Here is a 19,280-nt window from a genome sequence, read left to right on the forward strand (position 1 = left end):
CAAAGACACATGCAATCAGAGGCAGCACCACTAGTGTTCCTGCAGGTGGTTGCTCCTCATGGCTGCCCATATGTCAGACTGATGGCCTGATGATGATCATTCGTGACATGGGCAGGCCACTGAGAGCCCCAGGGGGCTCCGAGGGCCACACAGTCTCATTTCGTCATGACATCACTGGCTGTGACCTCGGAGGCGGGGCGACGCTGAAGGCGGGAAGGTTTTCATTAGATTTAGCAGAACAAGAGTTTAAAAAGACAGCGATTATGATTTACTACAGTGAATCATTTACTGTATTTGTTCTTTTGTGGAAAGACCACAACTGACTTTGTGGCACAAACACACAGGGCAAGCATCTTTATCTGAAAGCAAACCGCCAGGGTCCTTCACAGGGGTTCATCTTCCCATCGCATGACAAGCAATCACATTGCAGTATTCTCCTTACTGCTTTTAATGCAGATTACGTTTTTTGGAAACAAGATAAGACCTCCCCACCCTTCAGGCCTCCCTCCAAAGCTACTCCCCCAAAAGGCATGAGGTTAATTTTGTACACACCCGCTGACTGACATGCTTATAAGCTTATATGCTAAAAACATGCATGATGTTCCGCTCTTTTGGGGGGTTCTGCCTCCAAATGGCCAAAAATGATTACTGGTGTTTTAAAGTTGATGGTCACAACAGATGAATAAATATCAAAGTGACAGGAAACAAAAGTATTAAAATGATTATCCATATGTTTGTTTGTTTTTTTTACCAGAAAAATGACGGCGCTTCAAATAACCTGTGTTTACACTCTCCTGACAGGCAACCTCTTGTGGTCGTGAATATAAGAGAGTTAAAAAGTTTGCCCATTGAATCACAAGTAGTGTGGTGTTATCGTAGCACTGTAGCATACAAAGTGTCTCACGTTAACACTGGAGAGCAAGGTTCACATCTCATCTGCTTCCTGCAGTCAACATTGGTTTCTTTTAAACCATGTCCGCAATCTCTCCCCAACTATAACCAAGTAGTTTTAGTTAGCTCATCTTAATCTGACTTTAGGTGTAGAGGTGGCAGATCAGAGGGAGTGCTTGTTATGAAGTCATGATATGAGCAGAGCAGAAAGTCAAACCCTTCGCTTCCATAATCCTGCAGTGGCATCATCACTGTCTCACACGAAGAGTTGGTGCTTTTCCCACAAAGTTTTCCCCAAAGTGGCCCCTCCTGGATGACTGTGAGTAGAGGGGGCACTCCGAAGACGTAGATGATCTGTGATCGATGATATCTGGAGGACGGTGTAGATTATTTATGGTGTCTGAGGAAGAGTCCCATTTCTAACTTGGTGATTGTGGCTGGAGGGCTCAGCAGGTTGTTCACACGTGTGTTTATGTGAGTGCACGTGCGCATATTTGTCAGGACACAGTACCCTGAGACTGATGGGCCTTGTGTGTAATAAAGAAGCAGTATAATGAGATGCCTAACTTTCCCTCTTTGAATGATATTTTACATTAAAAATGTAAATTAAAAAGTCCACATACCCCAGATCCCCCTCTCCTCATCACCATGTCCAAAACAATTTTCTGCATGGCTCCCTTGCGGTAGTGGAATAGAGTGTATGTTTGTGTGGGTGTGTGTGTGTGCGTGCGTGTGTGTGTGTGTCCATCCTCGTTTGGACCCTAACTGATTGTGATTGCATTTCCATCGGATTTTCTCCCAGCGAGAAGGAGAGCAGGGCCCAGACTGAGAAATGGGATCAGAGGGGAAAACTCATCTCCCCTTCCCAGACACAGTCCCTTCCAGAGTATGTGGTCACGCAGACACACACCCATACACACCCATACACACACACACACACACACACACACAGAGTGAATGGTGTCCTCTATTACTTGGGGTATTAGCATCACTAATGAGGTGTGAGAGAGGGACAGAGATGGAGCAAGTGGAAGACAAAAAGGAGGTGGATCAGAGAAACAGAGTGGTAGAGGAATAACTATCAATCTCATTGCAGGGTAATCGGTGAGAAAGGAAGAGTTGGAGAGGAATTTATTGGAAAAGGAAAACAGCGAGAGTTGGTAAAAGAGGACGGAGGCAGGGCCAGAGAAATATCGGAAGAGTGTAAATGAAAGGTGCAGCAATAAATGGCATTTTTCCATCGAAACCATCTGCACAGTCACGTCAGGTGTTGAGTATGTGACTGCCTGCGTGTGTGTGTGTGTTTTCTGTGATATCACACATATGTAAGATGCTTCTTATCATGTCTGCTAATCCAGGCTGATTTCACGAGTCATTGAGAGGGATGAGAGGATACTCTGACTGGCTAACAATTGCTTTAAGTGATGCTTTCACCCCTCTTACGCATACATAAACTGTGTGCGTGCGTGTGCCATGTTTTGCTCAAGTTGTGGGGACATAAATCTGTTGTGGGGATTTGCATCCTTTTGGGGACAAAATGTAAGACTCCATGACGTAAATCATTCAATTTTAGGGTGAAGACTTGGTTAAAGCTAAGGTTTAGGGTAAGGCTTTGGGAAATGAATGGAAGTTGATCTAATATCCTCTGAAGTGATGGAAACACGACTTTGTGAGAGTGTGTGTGCAGGATCACGCTGCCATTTCGGAGGCGCTGTGCCCACTGGACACCTGTTCTGATAATTCGACATTGATAAGCTTGTTGCTCCAAATGTTGCCTACACCAGATCCACATACAGTCTGTAATGTCAACGCACAAGTAATGAAACATCCGTCAGTCTGTAAGCGTGTGTGTGTGTTTCTCCGTGTTTTACCCCAGATAGCATCTTTGCTCCAGATAAACCTATTGTTCTTGCCTCTAACCACCATTATCCCGTTGTAGGGGAAAACTGTTTCACAGCTTCAGTACAAAACCCAGAGAATTTCTCCTTATCCATCTCCTGTCTTGTCATTTCTCTCCATCCATCCATCCACTTTTTTTATTTAATCCTTTATTTATCTGTTTCCCCTCTTCCATCTGGCACTTCTCTAACTTTTTTTGTTCTCCCTGCAAGTCATTTGTGTAATCATTCTCTTCTTTTTACTCTTCCCCTCTTCCTCCTCTTCCTGCCCTCTCTCTTTTGTCTGTCATAGCTGGATACAGCACAGTCATTTGCTGCTATAGTCTATAGCTAGAAGCCCTCTCACTGAGATAGATGCCTGCCTATGAAAGACATTTGTTTCCTTTACTGTCACTGTGCAATAATCAGCCACTCTAACGTAATCAACATATTGCCCTTGCGGTAAATACAGCTGAGCAAGTGGGTCCTCGCGCATTTGTGTGGGCATGTGAACTTGAGTGTGTGTATGTGCGTAGATGAGAGGAGAGTGAGCGCATGATTTTGTGTGCATGTGTACCTGCGGTTGTGCGGATGTGTGTCTATGCATTTTCCTCTATTTGGCAGTGCATGCAAATGTAGTTTCTCATGCATGTGTGTGCCATGTGACAGAGAGAGATGATTCTTAGTGAAAAAGCAGTTTGTTAGCGAATTAGAGTTAATTAGCCAACTTTCAGTTCCCAATGCTGTAATTGGGCCCATTTCTCTCTGTTTCCTCCAGCTGGCGTCTCTCATCCACTGCGGAGAAAGAAAGAGAGAGAGAGAGAGAGGGAGAAAGGGAGGGAGAGTGTAGAGCTAAGGCGAAGGAGTAAGGGGGATGGGGGGGGGTTGGATGGGGCACGGGGTGCATTACATGTCTGTAGGGGTCTGTGGAGTGCTAGCGAAACTACCCCCTGGGGGTAAGAACCACTTGCGCTGGGGATCGAGACAGTGAGAAGTATTAACTGAGAGATAATGACGAAAGGAAGGCTGATGGGAATGAAAATGCAAAAGAACGTGCAAGATGAGGGCGGAGAGGAAGTGGAGAGGGGTGAAGAGGCAGGGTGGGTGGAGGGGGGGTGAGATGACAGAAATGACAGGATGAGAGGGGGAGGCGGTGAAATCATGAGCCATTTCAAATTGAGGGAGCAGGATACACCATGGAGCGGCGGTGTAGGGGAGAGCACAGAGCGGCTCTGGTTAAGTCCAGCAAGTCCAGAACTTGCTCCGACATTCCAAATCTTTCCCTCCCCTCAGCACCAGTATAACAAACCCAGAAACGCTATGAAGTAAACATTTAAAGAAAATGTTACTTCAGGGTCTGGTTGAGAATCAACATAACATATAAAAAATGAGGGATGGCAGAATGGGAGAGAAGCAAGGGAGTAGTGAAGTGAAGAAGAAGTGATGAAAGAGGAGAGCGGGCCCTCTCTTGGTGCTGCAGTGTGATGATCAGTGGAGTCTAATGAAGGTGCAGATGTCCCATAGGAGTCCTGCGCTCTCTCGACAACCACTGGGAATGGCAATTAATGTACAGTGTACTGACGGAAGATGCACACACACTCACACACTCACACTCACTCACACACACACACACACACACACACACACACACAGACTGGTGCACACATTCACACAATTTACATAAAATGTACCACAGCCCTTCTTGCTATTGTCTGAATTCAAACCAAGTGCAAACAGTGTATGGTGCATTCATCCATACCACACTTACCATCAGATCACATAATGTAAATGGCTACCAGAGAGCCGTAGTATGCCCCATTATTCCATATCAGCACCAGGCAGAATAGCACATTGCTCAAGTGATTGCCTCCATTGTGCATGTAACCACCCAGAACTTTCAACAACATGGCTCTATTTCTTTCCATGGATTCACTGCACAAAGAAGCCTCATTCCCTCTGCTATGCTGCCCTATATTTCATATAAAAGCCTTGTGTGTGTGTGTGTGTGTGTGTACTGTATCACTGCAACTGAATCCCGGCGCTCATTATCTTATTGATATTTTTATTCCAGTCGGTGTATTGACATGAGTATAGATGTGAGATAAAGTTGCAGTAGGATGCAAGGCTCAGGTGGATGGGTCCCTGCACTGCGGATTAGCTGTGTTGCGTGTTTATACTGTAGAACAACTAGTTTTAGAGCAGGTCACTGAGGGACTGCACAGTTATGTAAAGATGAAAGGATAAACTGCTGAGACAGGAGAGTGGAGCGAAATGGACAGAGTGAGAGATAGGGAAGAGTGTGTGCGCATAAGTGTATCTCTACACAGGCATCTGTGCGTGAATGAGTTTGTGAGTGTGTGCTTAGCAAATGTTACAAGCCAAACACGGCTGGTCCGCCCTTCTGAGATAAAAGCGTCTGCCTTGATACCGCTGAGACTGCGGCCTAATGGCACTAGAAGACTGAGGCTGACACAAGAGGCTGGAGAAAGGGACGGGGAGGTGGCGTTACAGAAATGGTGGGCGGATGACGACAATATCGTCCCTGGCATTTACACTGCAGGGGGTGGTGTATGGACGATCCTCTGTTCCACCTCAGCCTCTTGTATTGGAAGAGAGAGACTGGCAGAAACTTTCAGAAACCTTTTTTTTTTTTTCTTGCCCCCATTGTCCTCTTCTTTATCCGCTGAAATTACCTTGACCTTTGCATATGTCAATTGAAATTGTTCTTTCCTTCTCCTCATCCTTCATTCTCCTCTATGCTGCGCCTGCTTTGTGCCCACTGAAAACGTGGTGGTTTTTTTTGTTTTTTTCTGAAGATACATAAAAGACCAGATGAAAATATTTTCTTCTACAGTGTCTGCGCTGCCATCCTTCATCTGCAACAAATGGGCACAAAAACATGAAAGTTACAAACCGAGGTCCCGCATTTAGCACTGGGCATTTTTGATCCAGAGTTTAGACTCACTAGCTCATTCCTCAGTTGTAAAAGGGGACTGTCTCCACTTATTTACTTTTACCATAGATGTGCAGCTCATTACAAAGGATGGAATAAGCCATTTGTGAAACATTTTTTTTTAGACACACACAAGCGCACACAAGCACATAGACGCCCTGATAGTTTAGTATCAAACAGCAGAGGTGCTATCAGTTGTAGTTAAGGAGGAGGGGTCTTAGTTACCTCTAGGTTAATGATCCTCATTAATATGCTCTAATATACCCCAGGTCATGCAGTAATTAAAAATCTCATTCGACGCTCTCAGCTTAAACTGACTGACTTGGCTTCGTCCTACAAAGATTAGCATTTATTATTTGTCTCCGAGGTCTGTGCTTCATAGTGGGGGGGGTGAGACTAATAGCCTAATGTCGAACGTTTGACTGGGCTGTCTGTCTCCTCCAGTGCCTAATAGTAAAGTCCTTTGCGTCTGCCTGGCTGGGCACAACTGTTTATGAGCTGAATGGGTTTGCAGGTTGTGCCTTGGAGAGTTGCATCACGTTTGCAAGAGAGTGTTTGTGCAAAATGGGCACACAAACAAGGGCTCCGAAATACACACTCAGGCATACACCTAGATGCACAAATGTGAAGTCCATCAGCACGGGGACTTCCATATTCCTCTGAGTCAGCTGATGTCAGCTGATGCAAGCGGTGCTAATTGTAATGCTGTATGATGATTGCATGTCCTTGCAGGATGGATGGATGGACGGATGGAAAGAAAGAGAGAGGGAGGGAGGGAGAGAGAGGTCACCAGTGTTTCTCTTCCATCTTTTTACAGATTTTTACACCTCTCATGATAACACAAAAGATCTGTAAGGTTGTGTTCTGCAGCATTGCTTCAGCAGGACATCGCTCATTCCCAGTCAGTCAGCCCCTGTTGTGCTCGTACACATACACGTGTGTGTGCAGCAGAACATTTCTGGTGTAATTCGGGTCACTGCCATCACTCACTGTCAATGCCATCACTCGCAACTCCATGGTCAAACCAGCCGGCCCTTAAGTTTGAGTGCGCGCTTGATGACCTTTATGAAAAATGTCCCACAGTGGGCCGACAGGGAGGGTTAGCGTCTTTATTCTGTCCGTTTTCAGTGTTGCAGTATGAAATCTTACACAAGCATAGCACGTACAATAACAATATATCTAACTGAGTGAGACGAGGAGAAGTTAAAGCAGGGATACATGTGCGACTATGTAAAGTAAGGTGTTAACATGGCGAATACAACATGGACTATGGAAATGAGAGGAATTTGATCACATTCACATTTTGGGTTGCAAGAAAAAAAAAATCCCAACACTGGCTGATAGATTTCAATTAAAAGAGAGCCCCTCTGTTTTTAAGCATGTACCCAATTTTTTTCCATATCTTGAGTTTGGAATGACTGCTCAGGTACAGAAGGTTTTGGATGTGGCTTGGTAGATCACCTCAGCCAGCAGCTGAGAACAGGCAGGGGAGCCAGGTACGATGGCTAGAATGTGATTCTTTAGGGCAACCTCAGCCATCGAGGTACGTTTACTAAAAAATCTTTTTTTAACCACTGACAGGCTCAGATTTTTATTTGAAGTCGCAACCAAAACCCCAAAACAGCCGGTTCAAATCCAACGCTCATTTTACCTTGCAGAACGTGAGTTGCTGGTCTAGTTGCTGTGACTTTTGTGTTTTTTAACACGTTCTGATCCGAGCTAATTCTTTAAAACACAAAAAACACCAACACCAACACCAAAGTCAATTAATAACACAAACAAACTAACAGCTTGAGGCAGAAGTAGACCAGGAGCATGTCCCTGCACCCCCCTAGAGGGTCTGAATTCCACCCACCACAGTCTCACAAAATCCTGTGGGAAATACTGGGTATCACACACACACATACTCTCACACACATACTCTCACACATCCACTCAGCCATCCATGACCAAAGCAGCAGCTACTTCACAGTGCCCAGACGTGCCTGGTAATCTCTAAATGCTCCCATCCACTCTCCTGTCTGCACGCTCACAAACACAAATACACCAAAGAGAGAGGGAGGCTGAGAGATAGTTGGTCAGATTTTTGTTACATCTATTAAAAATGTGGCGCAAGTCTACTCCGCACCTTTTAGTCAGTTTGAGCTTGCAATCTGTCAGTAATTAACATCTGATTTACTAAGGCAGCAGCTAATAATGCAATCAGCGATCGGGACCGCCTCCTAAGCGTATTCTGCAAGGGATGATGAGGAGCTCAAAAGGTACAGTTCAGCAGGAGGATTTATCTGAGATCCAAAAAATTAAACTTGGTAATATCCAAAATGTCAATTCCATTTAACTAATCCCACAATTAAACTCTAACTGGGAAAATTAACTGGGCGTCTATTATGACAAAGATTGTAATGACAAATTCATGGAAGGCAGGTGATGAACCTAAACAAGGTTTTTGAGGAGTTAGATTAAAATTTGCACAAAAGGACCAAAATGCTACCAGCCACCATAACGTGGATGCCTCAACAAAAGAGAGCAATCATCAAAACCCTTTAATGATCACACACTGTCCCATCTTTGGTGTTGTGAAAAAGTCAGATGTTGTGTTCTTAACTACTTCTCTATTTTTCTGTCTGAGATAACATTTTATTGTCCCCAAACAAACTCACCGCAGCTCCCCTCCGCACTCGACTGAGGTGCCCTCGCACTTGATTAACATTTTTTTCTTTTGCCACAACCAGTTTTCAGCCGAGAATTACCCCTGCAACAATGGCCCTCACAAATTTCAAAGAACCTTTGCAAAAATCCAGCAGAATCAGAGTTGTTGTATCTTTTCGTGTTATTTGTGCAAACCTCCTTGTGTATGAAAGCAAGAGGCACACAAGGTGTACCTCAGATGACAGGCAAACTGTGCTTTCACGCTGCTGTGTCTCTTTGATAAATAACACACACACACACACACACACACACCTCCGAGGCGCAGAATGCGTCTGAACTGATGCGCAAAAGGCACTGTAAATTTGGCCCGGAGTGTGGAGACTCCGGGCCGTTCACCTTGAGAATGGGGGAGAGAGGGAGAGATGCTCAGCAGAAAGCTAGTTAGAGGGAGTATAATGTGGCTTACTGTGTTCTTCAGCTTTCCATCCCTTTTTTCAGCCGTTACTATAAATAGAGGCTGTACAACATCAAAGAGAGGAGAGGTTTCTCTCAGCAACAGGCCACAGTACAGTCATCATCCACTGGCGCTAAATATCCTTCTTTTGGACGATCCCACTGTAGTGGACTTGCTGTGTGTGTGTGTGTGTGTGTGTGTGTGTGTGTGCGCGCGTGCGTGCATGCATGTGTTTGCTAATCATCAAAGGAGACACTGCTGACTCAGCCTCACGAGCTCACACTGTCTCACACACACAAACACACACGGACGTACGCACGCACTTCACATAATGTAACATCACACAAAAAGACTTCATTGAAATTGAGTTTATTCATGAGATTACAATACAACATGCTATCTCTGACTGCACAAGGTCGCAAACTGGCAGATCTGTGCACCAAACAAATCCGGATCGCTTACCATCTCCTTTCTGTCCCACGGCACTTCCTCCCCCACTTCTTTTCTCTCTTTCACATCTTTTTCTTTTCTTTAATTTTCCCTCTTTGTTTATCGGCTGTTTTCTGTTCTTTTTGTGCTTTTTTTTTTTTCGGAACTAGATTGTCATAGCAACCGCAGCAATTGCCGGTTGGTTCAATGGAGCCCTGCTACGTTGAATAGGTATTTGTGTAGGCACCTGTGCATGTGTGCATCTAGTTTGTTGTTAAGTGTGTATTTCTGTATTCTGTGTGCCCGTATTCCGTTTGCATTTGATTCTCGATGACTGTTGTTATTTCAGTGGTCGGTGTTGGGTAATTGTGGGTAATGTATTTTTGTCTTTGCCTGTGCCCCCTCTTCCAAAATTTATATGAAATGAGTTCTATCTTAAAATGCAAATACAGTTTGTCTCTTTGTAAAGTGAAAATAAAGGCATTTTCCAGATAAGACTATAGAAATGGGCAGTAGCTGAAACTATCAGAGTGGAAGTTTAAGGTGTCATGAATTCAGTAGATGTAAACATTTAATTTAAGCCTCGATGACTCAGATTTAAGTGGTAATTAATGGAGATGGTTTCAACAGTCCATTAAGTTTTGTTATTTCTGCCAAAGCCTCTTTCTTTTCAAATCCTTACCTTGATCTTTATCAGAACAATTAGGCTGCCTTATCGTAATCTTTTAGTAAATATTCATTACAGCTGTGATCAAAGATGGTTTTAAGCGTAAATTTAACTGTAATTCACCTTTTTAGGGGACAAGCAGGTGAAAAAGTGAAATTTTTCTAATTGTCACTGAAGGACCTAATCCTCTGCCAGTAATCTGCTCCTAATTCACGTCCTCAACATGTTATGTGTAGCTCACAATTTGTTGACGTGACGTGGGTGAAGGAAAAGCTCCTCCCAGCATTTCACAATGCCGATTTTCACACTGCAACATCTAAGAGTTTTCTCCAGAGGAGATAACGACTGATATTTCTCCTCCAGATACAATATAAATCTAAGAAGGTCTTTCCAAAGCTGCAAGCAGGTTTCTGCTGTTCTGTTTGTGTCTTCACTAAGTGCCAAGACAAAGTGCTATCTCCGGTCGTCAGACAGCTGGTCCGCTCAACCCTTCTCTCAAGTGAGAAAGTACGGGAGCAACCTCGTCGGTATCACGAAATCTACTTCCAACTATGTGAAACACTTGATGCGAAAAAAGGGCCTTTGTCTGGCCCTTAAATTTATTAAAAGATTGTCCAGCATTGTACTGTCACGGCAATTTATAATTTGAATAACAAAATTGGAAATAATTGGTTGGCATTTTTTTAAGCTCCAGAATCCATTCTGTGGCAAGAAATGGCTTCATTTTGTACGGTCCTTGTTCCTCCATTATTATATTTTCTACAACTTATATGTTATTATTTTGGTGCTGATTTATATGTTATTGTGTTAACTGCCCTCAAGTTCAAAATGGCTTTTTTTTTTTTTCCTCCTATCAAATTGACTCACAAATAGACATCAAGAACTGTACTGAACGCAGCAGCAGCATTGTATTGTTACACATTTTGCACATTACTCACACAATATACACACACATGAACAGATAATTCCCCCTTTGCAGATCTACTCTTTTTAGCCGTTACAGGGCATGTTCAGAGGTAATAGAAGGCTGAGAGGATTGGTGTCTATCTCTCTGCACCTGGGTTGAGGGCCTGTGTGCGTGTCTGTGTGCTCTTCCTTGTGCTTGTATATGTGTGTATTTGTGTGTGTGTATGTGTGCGCACTTATGAGCAAGTGCCGGCGTATGTGCATCCGTGCGTGTGTTTGCATTTATGTGGGAGGAGGAGGCTATTTATTTTGATTGTTTTCAATGAGGGTCCAATGTGTAGAATCCATAACAATACCATCAATCCACTGCAGCAGCAACAACATAGATGTAATTTATATGGTAATGCAGGCTCCATGGTTGCCCCAAGTTCCGCAGTGGACATCTCTGACAATGGACAGCATGGTTGTGCTGCAGCATCCTAATGCTATGTATAGGCACGGGCACACACACACACACATGCACTTCCCAGCAACAGGGAGGCATGTTTCAATTAGTAGATGCAGATAGGTGCTGTGCTGTGTTTGTGCGTCTGGGTCAAAAGGTTGAGTGTGTTGCTCCATGTCAGCTTCCGTCTATCCTCATCTATCTCTCCTCTTCGCCAAATAAAAAAAACAGCCACTTGAGCGGGGAGAGGAGTGAGGAATGACCTTCTGAACCAGACACAGGAATAACTCAGAGATGATCTGGTAGAATTCCTGCCGCAGCTTTCTGTCATTGCATACCATCTTACACTCTAAGTGACTCGGTGTACATTGTCATGTACTATGCTGACACACGACACAACAAAGAAGGTTTGAGGTATTTCGACGAGCAATGAGATCCCCAACACTATCATTCAATTAATCTCCTTGCCTTTATTTTCAAAGTTCTCTTGATATTAGTGCACAGTGGGTCTCCATTATTCCTGTGCTCCTCGCCACAGCAAGGACAAAGGATATCTTTAAGAAGTAACTATTCATCAGAAACTATTGCTTCTGAATGGACTCGCAGTCACTGGGTGCCTTCTTCAGTAGATGTGGGGTTGATTCGTAACTGAAAAGACGGGACGAGGTGAAGGTTTTCTGCCTTTTATCCTTTCATCTCAGTAATCTGCACACGTGTTTCTTCTTCCTTTTCAAAGAATTCTGTTTCAGAGAAATCTTGTTTTGTGCTCATCCTGTTGAGCTGGCAGCAAGTTTGATTCCAAGTCATTCCTCATCATTGTAAGATTTGAAGAAAAGTATGGAGGTATTTATCAGGTTATAAAATACAAAAACAGTTGGTATTGCAAACACTAATCTTTGTCTTTCCTCATGAGCTCGTTGAGCTGTGCTCAAGAGGGATGAGGATGTTATTTTGCTGTAAATCAGTGATTCCCAACCAGTGACTAACGTTATTAAAAGCTAAAGCTGTTGGAGTTGTTCTACTGGTTTGGAAAATAGATTTATATGTTTAAGCACCTTTAACACTTGAACACTCTGTGTTGTGATTGAAAGTTCATAAAAAGAGTTAGCAAGTTACCGGAGAGGTCTAAACAGTTAGTGAATGGATAAACAGAGCTTGAGCTTGAAATAAGAGATGAATGGCTGAAACATCTAGCTTGCTGCTGTAACCGATAATAGCACACTTGTATACTTGAAACGAACAATGACCTTGTGTAAAACATGAGTGGCCGTTTTGATTGGTTGGGGACTGTGGGGGCCTGTAAACTATGTGAAACAGGTCTTCTTGAATTAGAAATCACATCTGTTACGGGAAAATCTGCTTTAATCACACAAAAAAATCTGCAAATACTTAAAATGACGAGTCTTAGTTATAATCTTGAAAGGAATGTAAACTTGAGACATGCTCTGATGTACAGCAAAACAATGTGATGCTGCGAGTGTGTACGGCACCTTTTTTCACAGCTGGAAGGTGTTTTCAGCCTCAGTTTGTATGTGTGGAGAATCTGCCTTTTTTGGGATGAGGGCTCCCATAGTTTCAGAGTGACAGAGCGAAGCAGGCGTGATGAAAGAGAGAAATGGAGCGCTGGCGAAGGAGAACTGTAGGCCGGAGAAGAACCCAGACACTCTGTTACACATCAAAGAAGGAGTCGGTGATAAAATCATCTCTTTAGGCTGTGAAAGCCCAACTTTATTAATTAAAACACGTCTGTTGAATCATCCTCTCATCTCTCCCTTCCCTCTTTACTCATTTTATCACTCATTTTCAAAGAACCGAAGGGGGACTGTGGGAGAACACATTCAAGGGAACAAGCGGATGAACGCAGAGCGTTTCTGGATATGCTGTGACATCCATTTGTTGCTCACACATACAGACAACAACAGGTGTGCATCTTGCCACAGCCGAGCTAAATGTGAAATATTAAAAAGGCATGAATAAGAGGAAAGAGGAGGCGAGGATTTGAGGAAAAAGGGAGGGAGGAGGGAAACAGGAAGAGAGATGAGATGGAGGAGACAGACTGCACTGTATAGATAAATAGAGAAAAGGGCCCATTGTGTCAGCAGCTGTCATCACTAAATAGCCCTCAGATCACTGTCAGACACTATCACACACACACACACACGTATATGTGCATACTTACACACACACACACTGACTGACAGCTCCCCCTCAGTCCAACATCTGTGCTGACAGCAGCCATGGTAATGAGTCTCTGCATGTGCCAGCATGGGTGTGTCGTTTTCTTTTTCCTCCCTCTTCCCCACTCATTCAATCATTCCATGTCTCCCTTATCTTGCCGTTCCCCCCTTCTCCTCTTCGTTATTTTCCGTCATCTTAATAGAAGACCGTGCTGATTGACTTAGCAGCATGAGCCACGCGAGTAGCGACTAAATGAGAATAACATCAAGTGCGGAGTTGTGTGTGTTGTAGATCTGTGAGTTTAGGGGGTTATTTTTTTTCTTCCCAGAGTTCTTATCCAGGTGCACTGTATTTCACGTAGAGGTGCGGAGGAAGAGCGGGATGAAAGAAGGCAGAGATGGAGAGATGATGAATGGCTCTCGTTAGAGGGGTAATTTGTCTCTCCTTGTCTGACTGGGCTCCAGCTGTCGCTCCATCCCTCGCTCCACTCCACTCTCCTCGGCCTACCACTCCTCACCTCAGCCAGATGGGTGGACGGATGGACGGAGCGAGGCAGGGGGGAGGGAAGGGGGGGAGAGGGGGGGCAGGGAAGGACAGAAATAGAGACAAGGACGAGGAGAAGCTAAGTCATTAAACAGTCAACAAGCAGAATTACGTCTGATGTAAAATGCCATTCCACTGTAAAGAATGGCCTCTTGGAGAAACAATAGATTATACAAAACTCATACTGAGATGATTAAATAGAGACGTGGAGAAGCACAGCAACAGGCTGAGCTCATACACTTGTATGACTCATAAAAGCAAGTCAAAGCTTGGTGCTCACACAAGAAAACTAATGATGATCGTGTTTCTTCTTACATTGTAATGAAACCATCAAGGGACTCCACTAATGCCTTTAGTACAGTGCCACAGTCTTAAGATGCCTAGTTTTCTCCCCCATGATACACTTATTTTTCACACTAATCAACACTTGTGAGAGAAACTTCGATTCGGAAAGTGAGAGACGGGCACAGGGAGACGGATTGAGAGATGTATACAGATGGCCGGGGAGGCGGCTGAAGGATGGCAATGAACAAATCGTCAAGAGAACCGCGTGAGCTCATTGCAAAGTCTTTGTTCTAATAACACAAAGCAATTTCCACTGACCTTTCTAGAAATGTAGCGGGCAGAAATGACTGAGTTAAGGATGCCCCACAGCATAATTGCTAAGGAGATTAAAGTTCCCTTAATTGCTTTTGGCCAACTAGTGCAATTTTTCCTTTTTTGTAATTAAAGTGATTTAAAATATTAATAACCGCACCCGCATACGCATAATCTTATGTGCACGAGCTCGCACACATAACGGTGTACACACGCAATAAAAGCATGCAACAGCAATAAAACAATCTTAAAGGTGTGCAGCTACACACACACACACACACACACACACATATTTGCATACATTTTTCATTAGCTATTGTCACCAATAGCCTCATTATAGGTCTTGTGAAATATGCAAATAGTGAGATCCCTTCTCGCCATCAATTGAAGTGAGTGATCCATTCACTTAGATCAATCACATGTGTCCATGGCCTATTCCATCTTCACCTCCTCATTCCTTTTTTTCCTGTCCTCCATCTTCCATTGCTCAGTCCCCTCTTATTGCCTTCTCCCCTCCTAATTACCCTCCTCTATTGCTTTCTTCCCTGTTTTTTTTATTGGCAATAAGTTTTGTCAGCTCATAGCTTCTGGACCGTCCTGTTTCCCCGTCATCTGCTCCCTCTATTCATTTCTCTCTCCTTCAGTCTCCATTTCCCCGGTTACCCCTGTGACCTCGATGTCTCCCGCCCCTCTCCATCCGTCTCTCACTGTCCCCCCTGCCACTCTCCTTCTCCCTCCCGTCGGCCACAGTGTTTGCTTTGCCATTGTTTATCCATTTTTCTCTGTTTGTGCTGATGAGATTGACCGGACACACGCACAGGCACACACACACACACACACGCACAGGCACAGGCACACACACACACACTTCCACATACCTAAACAGAAGACAAGGCTGGCATCTCTCTGGGGTGTAGTTAACGTGGGGCTGTGGATCGATCCTAGCTCTGGTTTCCATGACGCAGAGCTCTAAGCTGGAGCAGTTTGGACGACAAAAGACAGAGGCATCACTCTGCCTCCGGATCTATCAAATATATCTCCACAAAGCTGCAGTGGCAGTTGGACTCTCACGTGTGTTTTCCATGATTAATGTGCTTCATCTTCAGGCAGCATAAATGGGCAAGTTAGCCAACAACTACGTCCAACCACTTTGTTTCTCAAATGATGTCTACATTAAACCCCACCCCTCCCGCCCAGTTACTGTTTCCCTGGTGCAAGCAATATTGCACCGTTGCCTAAAAAAAAAGCCCCCCCTCCCGTCTATCACGGCCTTTACACATTTAGATTTCTATCAATACTCTGTGATGGGAAGGTGAGCGCTGTCAAATTACAATCACCCCACATCGGTATTCTGAAAAACCGTGAAGGGGAGAAAAGGAAAAATATGATGATGAATGATCGGCTATCTGGTCTTTTTCAAGTTCTCGTGGCTTTTCTTTCCGTCTTCTCCTCTGTTCTTGCCTGTTTTTGTTCTCTGTAAAAAGGAAAAGAGAAACGCAAGGAGAGGATAAAGTGACTTACTGAAAGCCGTGCATTGTAACGCCTCCATTTTCCTGGTGAAGTTGCGAAAGAAAGAATGGATGAAGTTTGTGAAGCTGGACGTGCTTGCCCATTTTCTTCTGCACCCCATTACAATTTAACTTTGAGTGGTGAAGGACAAGGCATCATTAAGGAAAAAAAAAAAAAGAATTATTTGTAAAGTTGTTTTTAAAAAACATTGCTGGCGCCCAGGGCTATCATTTTGAAAGTGTAACCAGGAGAAAATAAGTGATTATCAGCATGTCAAAATGTCTTTTTGGTCGACTATCTAATTAGTAGTTGTAATAACCTGAGTCCTTCGGTGGATTGGCTGGACTCAGTGGCCTCATTTTTAACGTATTGTTGATTGATTGAGCTGCAAATATGGCAGACATAATTATTCTATATTTTGAGCCGTCTCTAAATAGAATTTATTAGATTTGTCTTTGTCCTTGATTCCAAACCTTTGGAGAGTAGAGTGAATTCTCTCCATCCCTCTCTTGTCTCTCTGGTGTATGGGACAGCCTGATTGTGTCCACGCATCCCAAGGCTCCCACTATTTAAAGACTTGGCTGTTAACTTTCCTTTGTCTTACCCATGTGGAGGGCAATCGCACCGTGGATGTAGGTCCTCACGGAAATCTTAAACTGCCAACTGATTTAAACCAAGTATGCAAAATTTCTGTAAAATCTATGTAAAATTTGAAAGAAGAAATAGCACATTTCTCCTCCTACAGATGAAAAGTTGCATTCATAAGCAATTAAATGCGCTTTTCCCCCGATCCAATACAGAGAGGAGTTTTGCAGCTATGGCTGAAATTGGTCTGTTACGACCAGTTGCTTGTGGTAGCTTAAAATCGATATTGCTGTTGAAGTGACATGAATTATTCAGTTCACTTACTCTTAACTACTTGTACAAATCTTACAATATATTTTTAGAATTCAATATTATCTTGTATTTGTCACTGGTGGCAAAAGTAGCAGCTGTTTGGTAAAAAAGTGTATAGTCTCGCTTTAACTGATGTGTTTACAGTGGTGAGAGAGATGCAGGACAATGCCTGTGTATCTGCCTGTGTATTGCAAATTATTTATTCTTTGCAGTTTTATGGACTGAGTAGAAAAAGTCCCCAAATCAATTGCATTTAAGATGTTTGCTAGTTTGTTTGTTAGTTGAAATAAATTGAAATGAGAAGAGCTTCCTTAATGAGACTGAGCTCAAGTATCAGCAGTGCATGCAGTGATTTAAACTGTATTTAGGAGATCTGTGGGCTTTTTGTGCAGTTCTGTCTCTGTATCTCCAGTCTGAGCAAGTTTTTCGTGTGTGCGTATCCGAGCTGCTTTTCATTGCTATGACCAGGGGCTTGTTCCAAGAAGCAAGTTTACTCACGAGTGATCTGGATAACTTTTTGGAGCACAACCTGCAGCAGGTGTCGGTTCAACCAAACTACAAAAAAAAATTCTGAATCACGTCCCACCGTGCAGATAGTTTTTTTTTTTCTTCTTCTTTTTTTTAACATTACCAGATTTTTTTCAGAAACAATGTCCCGGTTACTCTGAACACTCCACAGAACACATTGTCAACACTTTTCACAAGAACTATTTATTTGATAGAAATCAGTTCTACTGAAAACTGTTGAAGTGCTGTTCATTTTTATTCACCTCTGTTGCATTGGGATAGAGGCAAAAATCTCAGAGACAGTTAAAGGCTGGACAAATAAAACCCAAACTACTGGCATGGCTTCATATATCAGAAGCATGAGAACATTAGTTTTTTTTTGGAATTTTGGTGAATCGACCGTTTGAGGGATTCTGGTTTTTGCCAAGCAAAGATTATCCAGATATCTCACTGAACCTGCCTCAGCACAGGCCCCTGTATCACTGTCAATCATTGCCATCTGTTTTGTCTAACGCCCCCCTCCTCCCCCCCCTCTCTCTCGCTCCATCTTCCAGGTCGCCCACTCCCTCCAACCTCTTCCTCCTCACTGCTCCCTCCGTCCCTTCCGTCCTCCTCCTCCGCCCCCCACCACCCCTCCCCCGGCCCGTCTCCACCGATCAGGGAGTGCCAGGTGCCCCTGCTGGAGAAAAACTCCACCCACTCTCACCTGGAGCCCCACCCGGATGACTCATACATGCTCCGAGCCCAGCCCTCCTCCACGGGTAAGAAAGCTCTCCATTCACCCAAGCTTCTATCCTTTCATTCATTTTGTTTATACATCAATATGTCATCCATCACCTGGGTCACTGCATTACCTCATCATGTGTCCATTTCCTGATCTGATTTAGTCGTTGCTCAGTGAAAAGCCAGGAATCCTTCGCTTTAATTTAATGTCACTTCTTGTTCTTTTTACATTGCTCTGAAGGCCGCATTTGTTTGCAGGGCTGTGAGTCAAAGCAAAGCCACATAAGCAATTATTGTTTACATCGCGAGAGATCTAAAAATATACAGTTAGAGATTTAAGGTAGATATTGACTGTGATCATAGTCAGTTATGGATATTGTGGTTTTATTAGAATGGAAATAAATCTTTTGATTGTGATCATTAACAGATACATTTAAAATCTATATCTATAGTTTAACAGTAAAATATCACCCAGTATATGTTGATGATTGTGTAAATTAACGAACTCTTATGGTGATAATTCCAGCACATTTTTGAAGAAGCACAATCGAAACGCAGCATGGAAGTAAACACTCCCTGTTCCTAAACTTGACTTCTTTGGTAGCTCACATAACAAAAAGCAAATTTTAAGATGAAAATTGGTAATCTTAATGGATTACATTTTAAATGTAACACTCCCACCTTTGTCAACTATCGCCAGAAAACAATGATGCAAGTGAAAGCAACCCCTACACTCTGCATTGTTGCCAGTGAGTAGGTGTGTTTGGACTTATTTTTCATATGACATTAATAATCCTCCGGAAAGTGAAGGTAAGGGGATGATGAATTTTAAGTGCCGGCAGGAGGATCAGTGTAGCAAAGACACACTAGTTAGTTTCCCCGGCTCTAAGCTTTCTCTTTCATCATTGGACACTCTCTTGTTGGCTGTTACAGGCCCTGTGTGCTTATATCAGCACCTCACAACTATTTTTCTCCCCCACGCACACTCACACATAAACACACACACATCTGCGGTGATGAGTTTGTTCATCAGCATACACATTTATTCTCAGCAA

At 43.5% G+C, this 19,280-nt stretch overlaps 1 protein-coding gene across 1 annotated transcript in view; it reads left to right on the forward strand.

Annotated features, from left to right (window-relative positions):
* tenm2a (teneurin transmembrane protein 2a) overlaps nt 1–19,280 on the forward strand; it is a 148,514-nt gene that overhangs the window by 70,184 nt on the left and 59,050 nt on the right. The window contains exon 4 of the mRNA XM_070836308.1: nt 18,057–18,263. Within this exon, the coding sequence (XP_070692409.1) occupies nt 18,057–18,263 (207 nt within the window). The remainder of the gene's footprint in view (nt 1–18,056; nt 18,264–19,280) is intronic.

The sequence above is a fragment of the Pempheris klunzingeri genome, chromosome 9 (genome assembly GCF_042242105.1).
Source record: "Pempheris klunzingeri isolate RE-2024b chromosome 9, fPemKlu1.hap1, whole genome shotgun sequence".
Classification (NCBI taxonomy): domain Eukaryota; kingdom Metazoa; phylum Chordata; class Actinopteri; order Acropomatiformes; family Pempheridae; genus Pempheris; species Pempheris klunzingeri.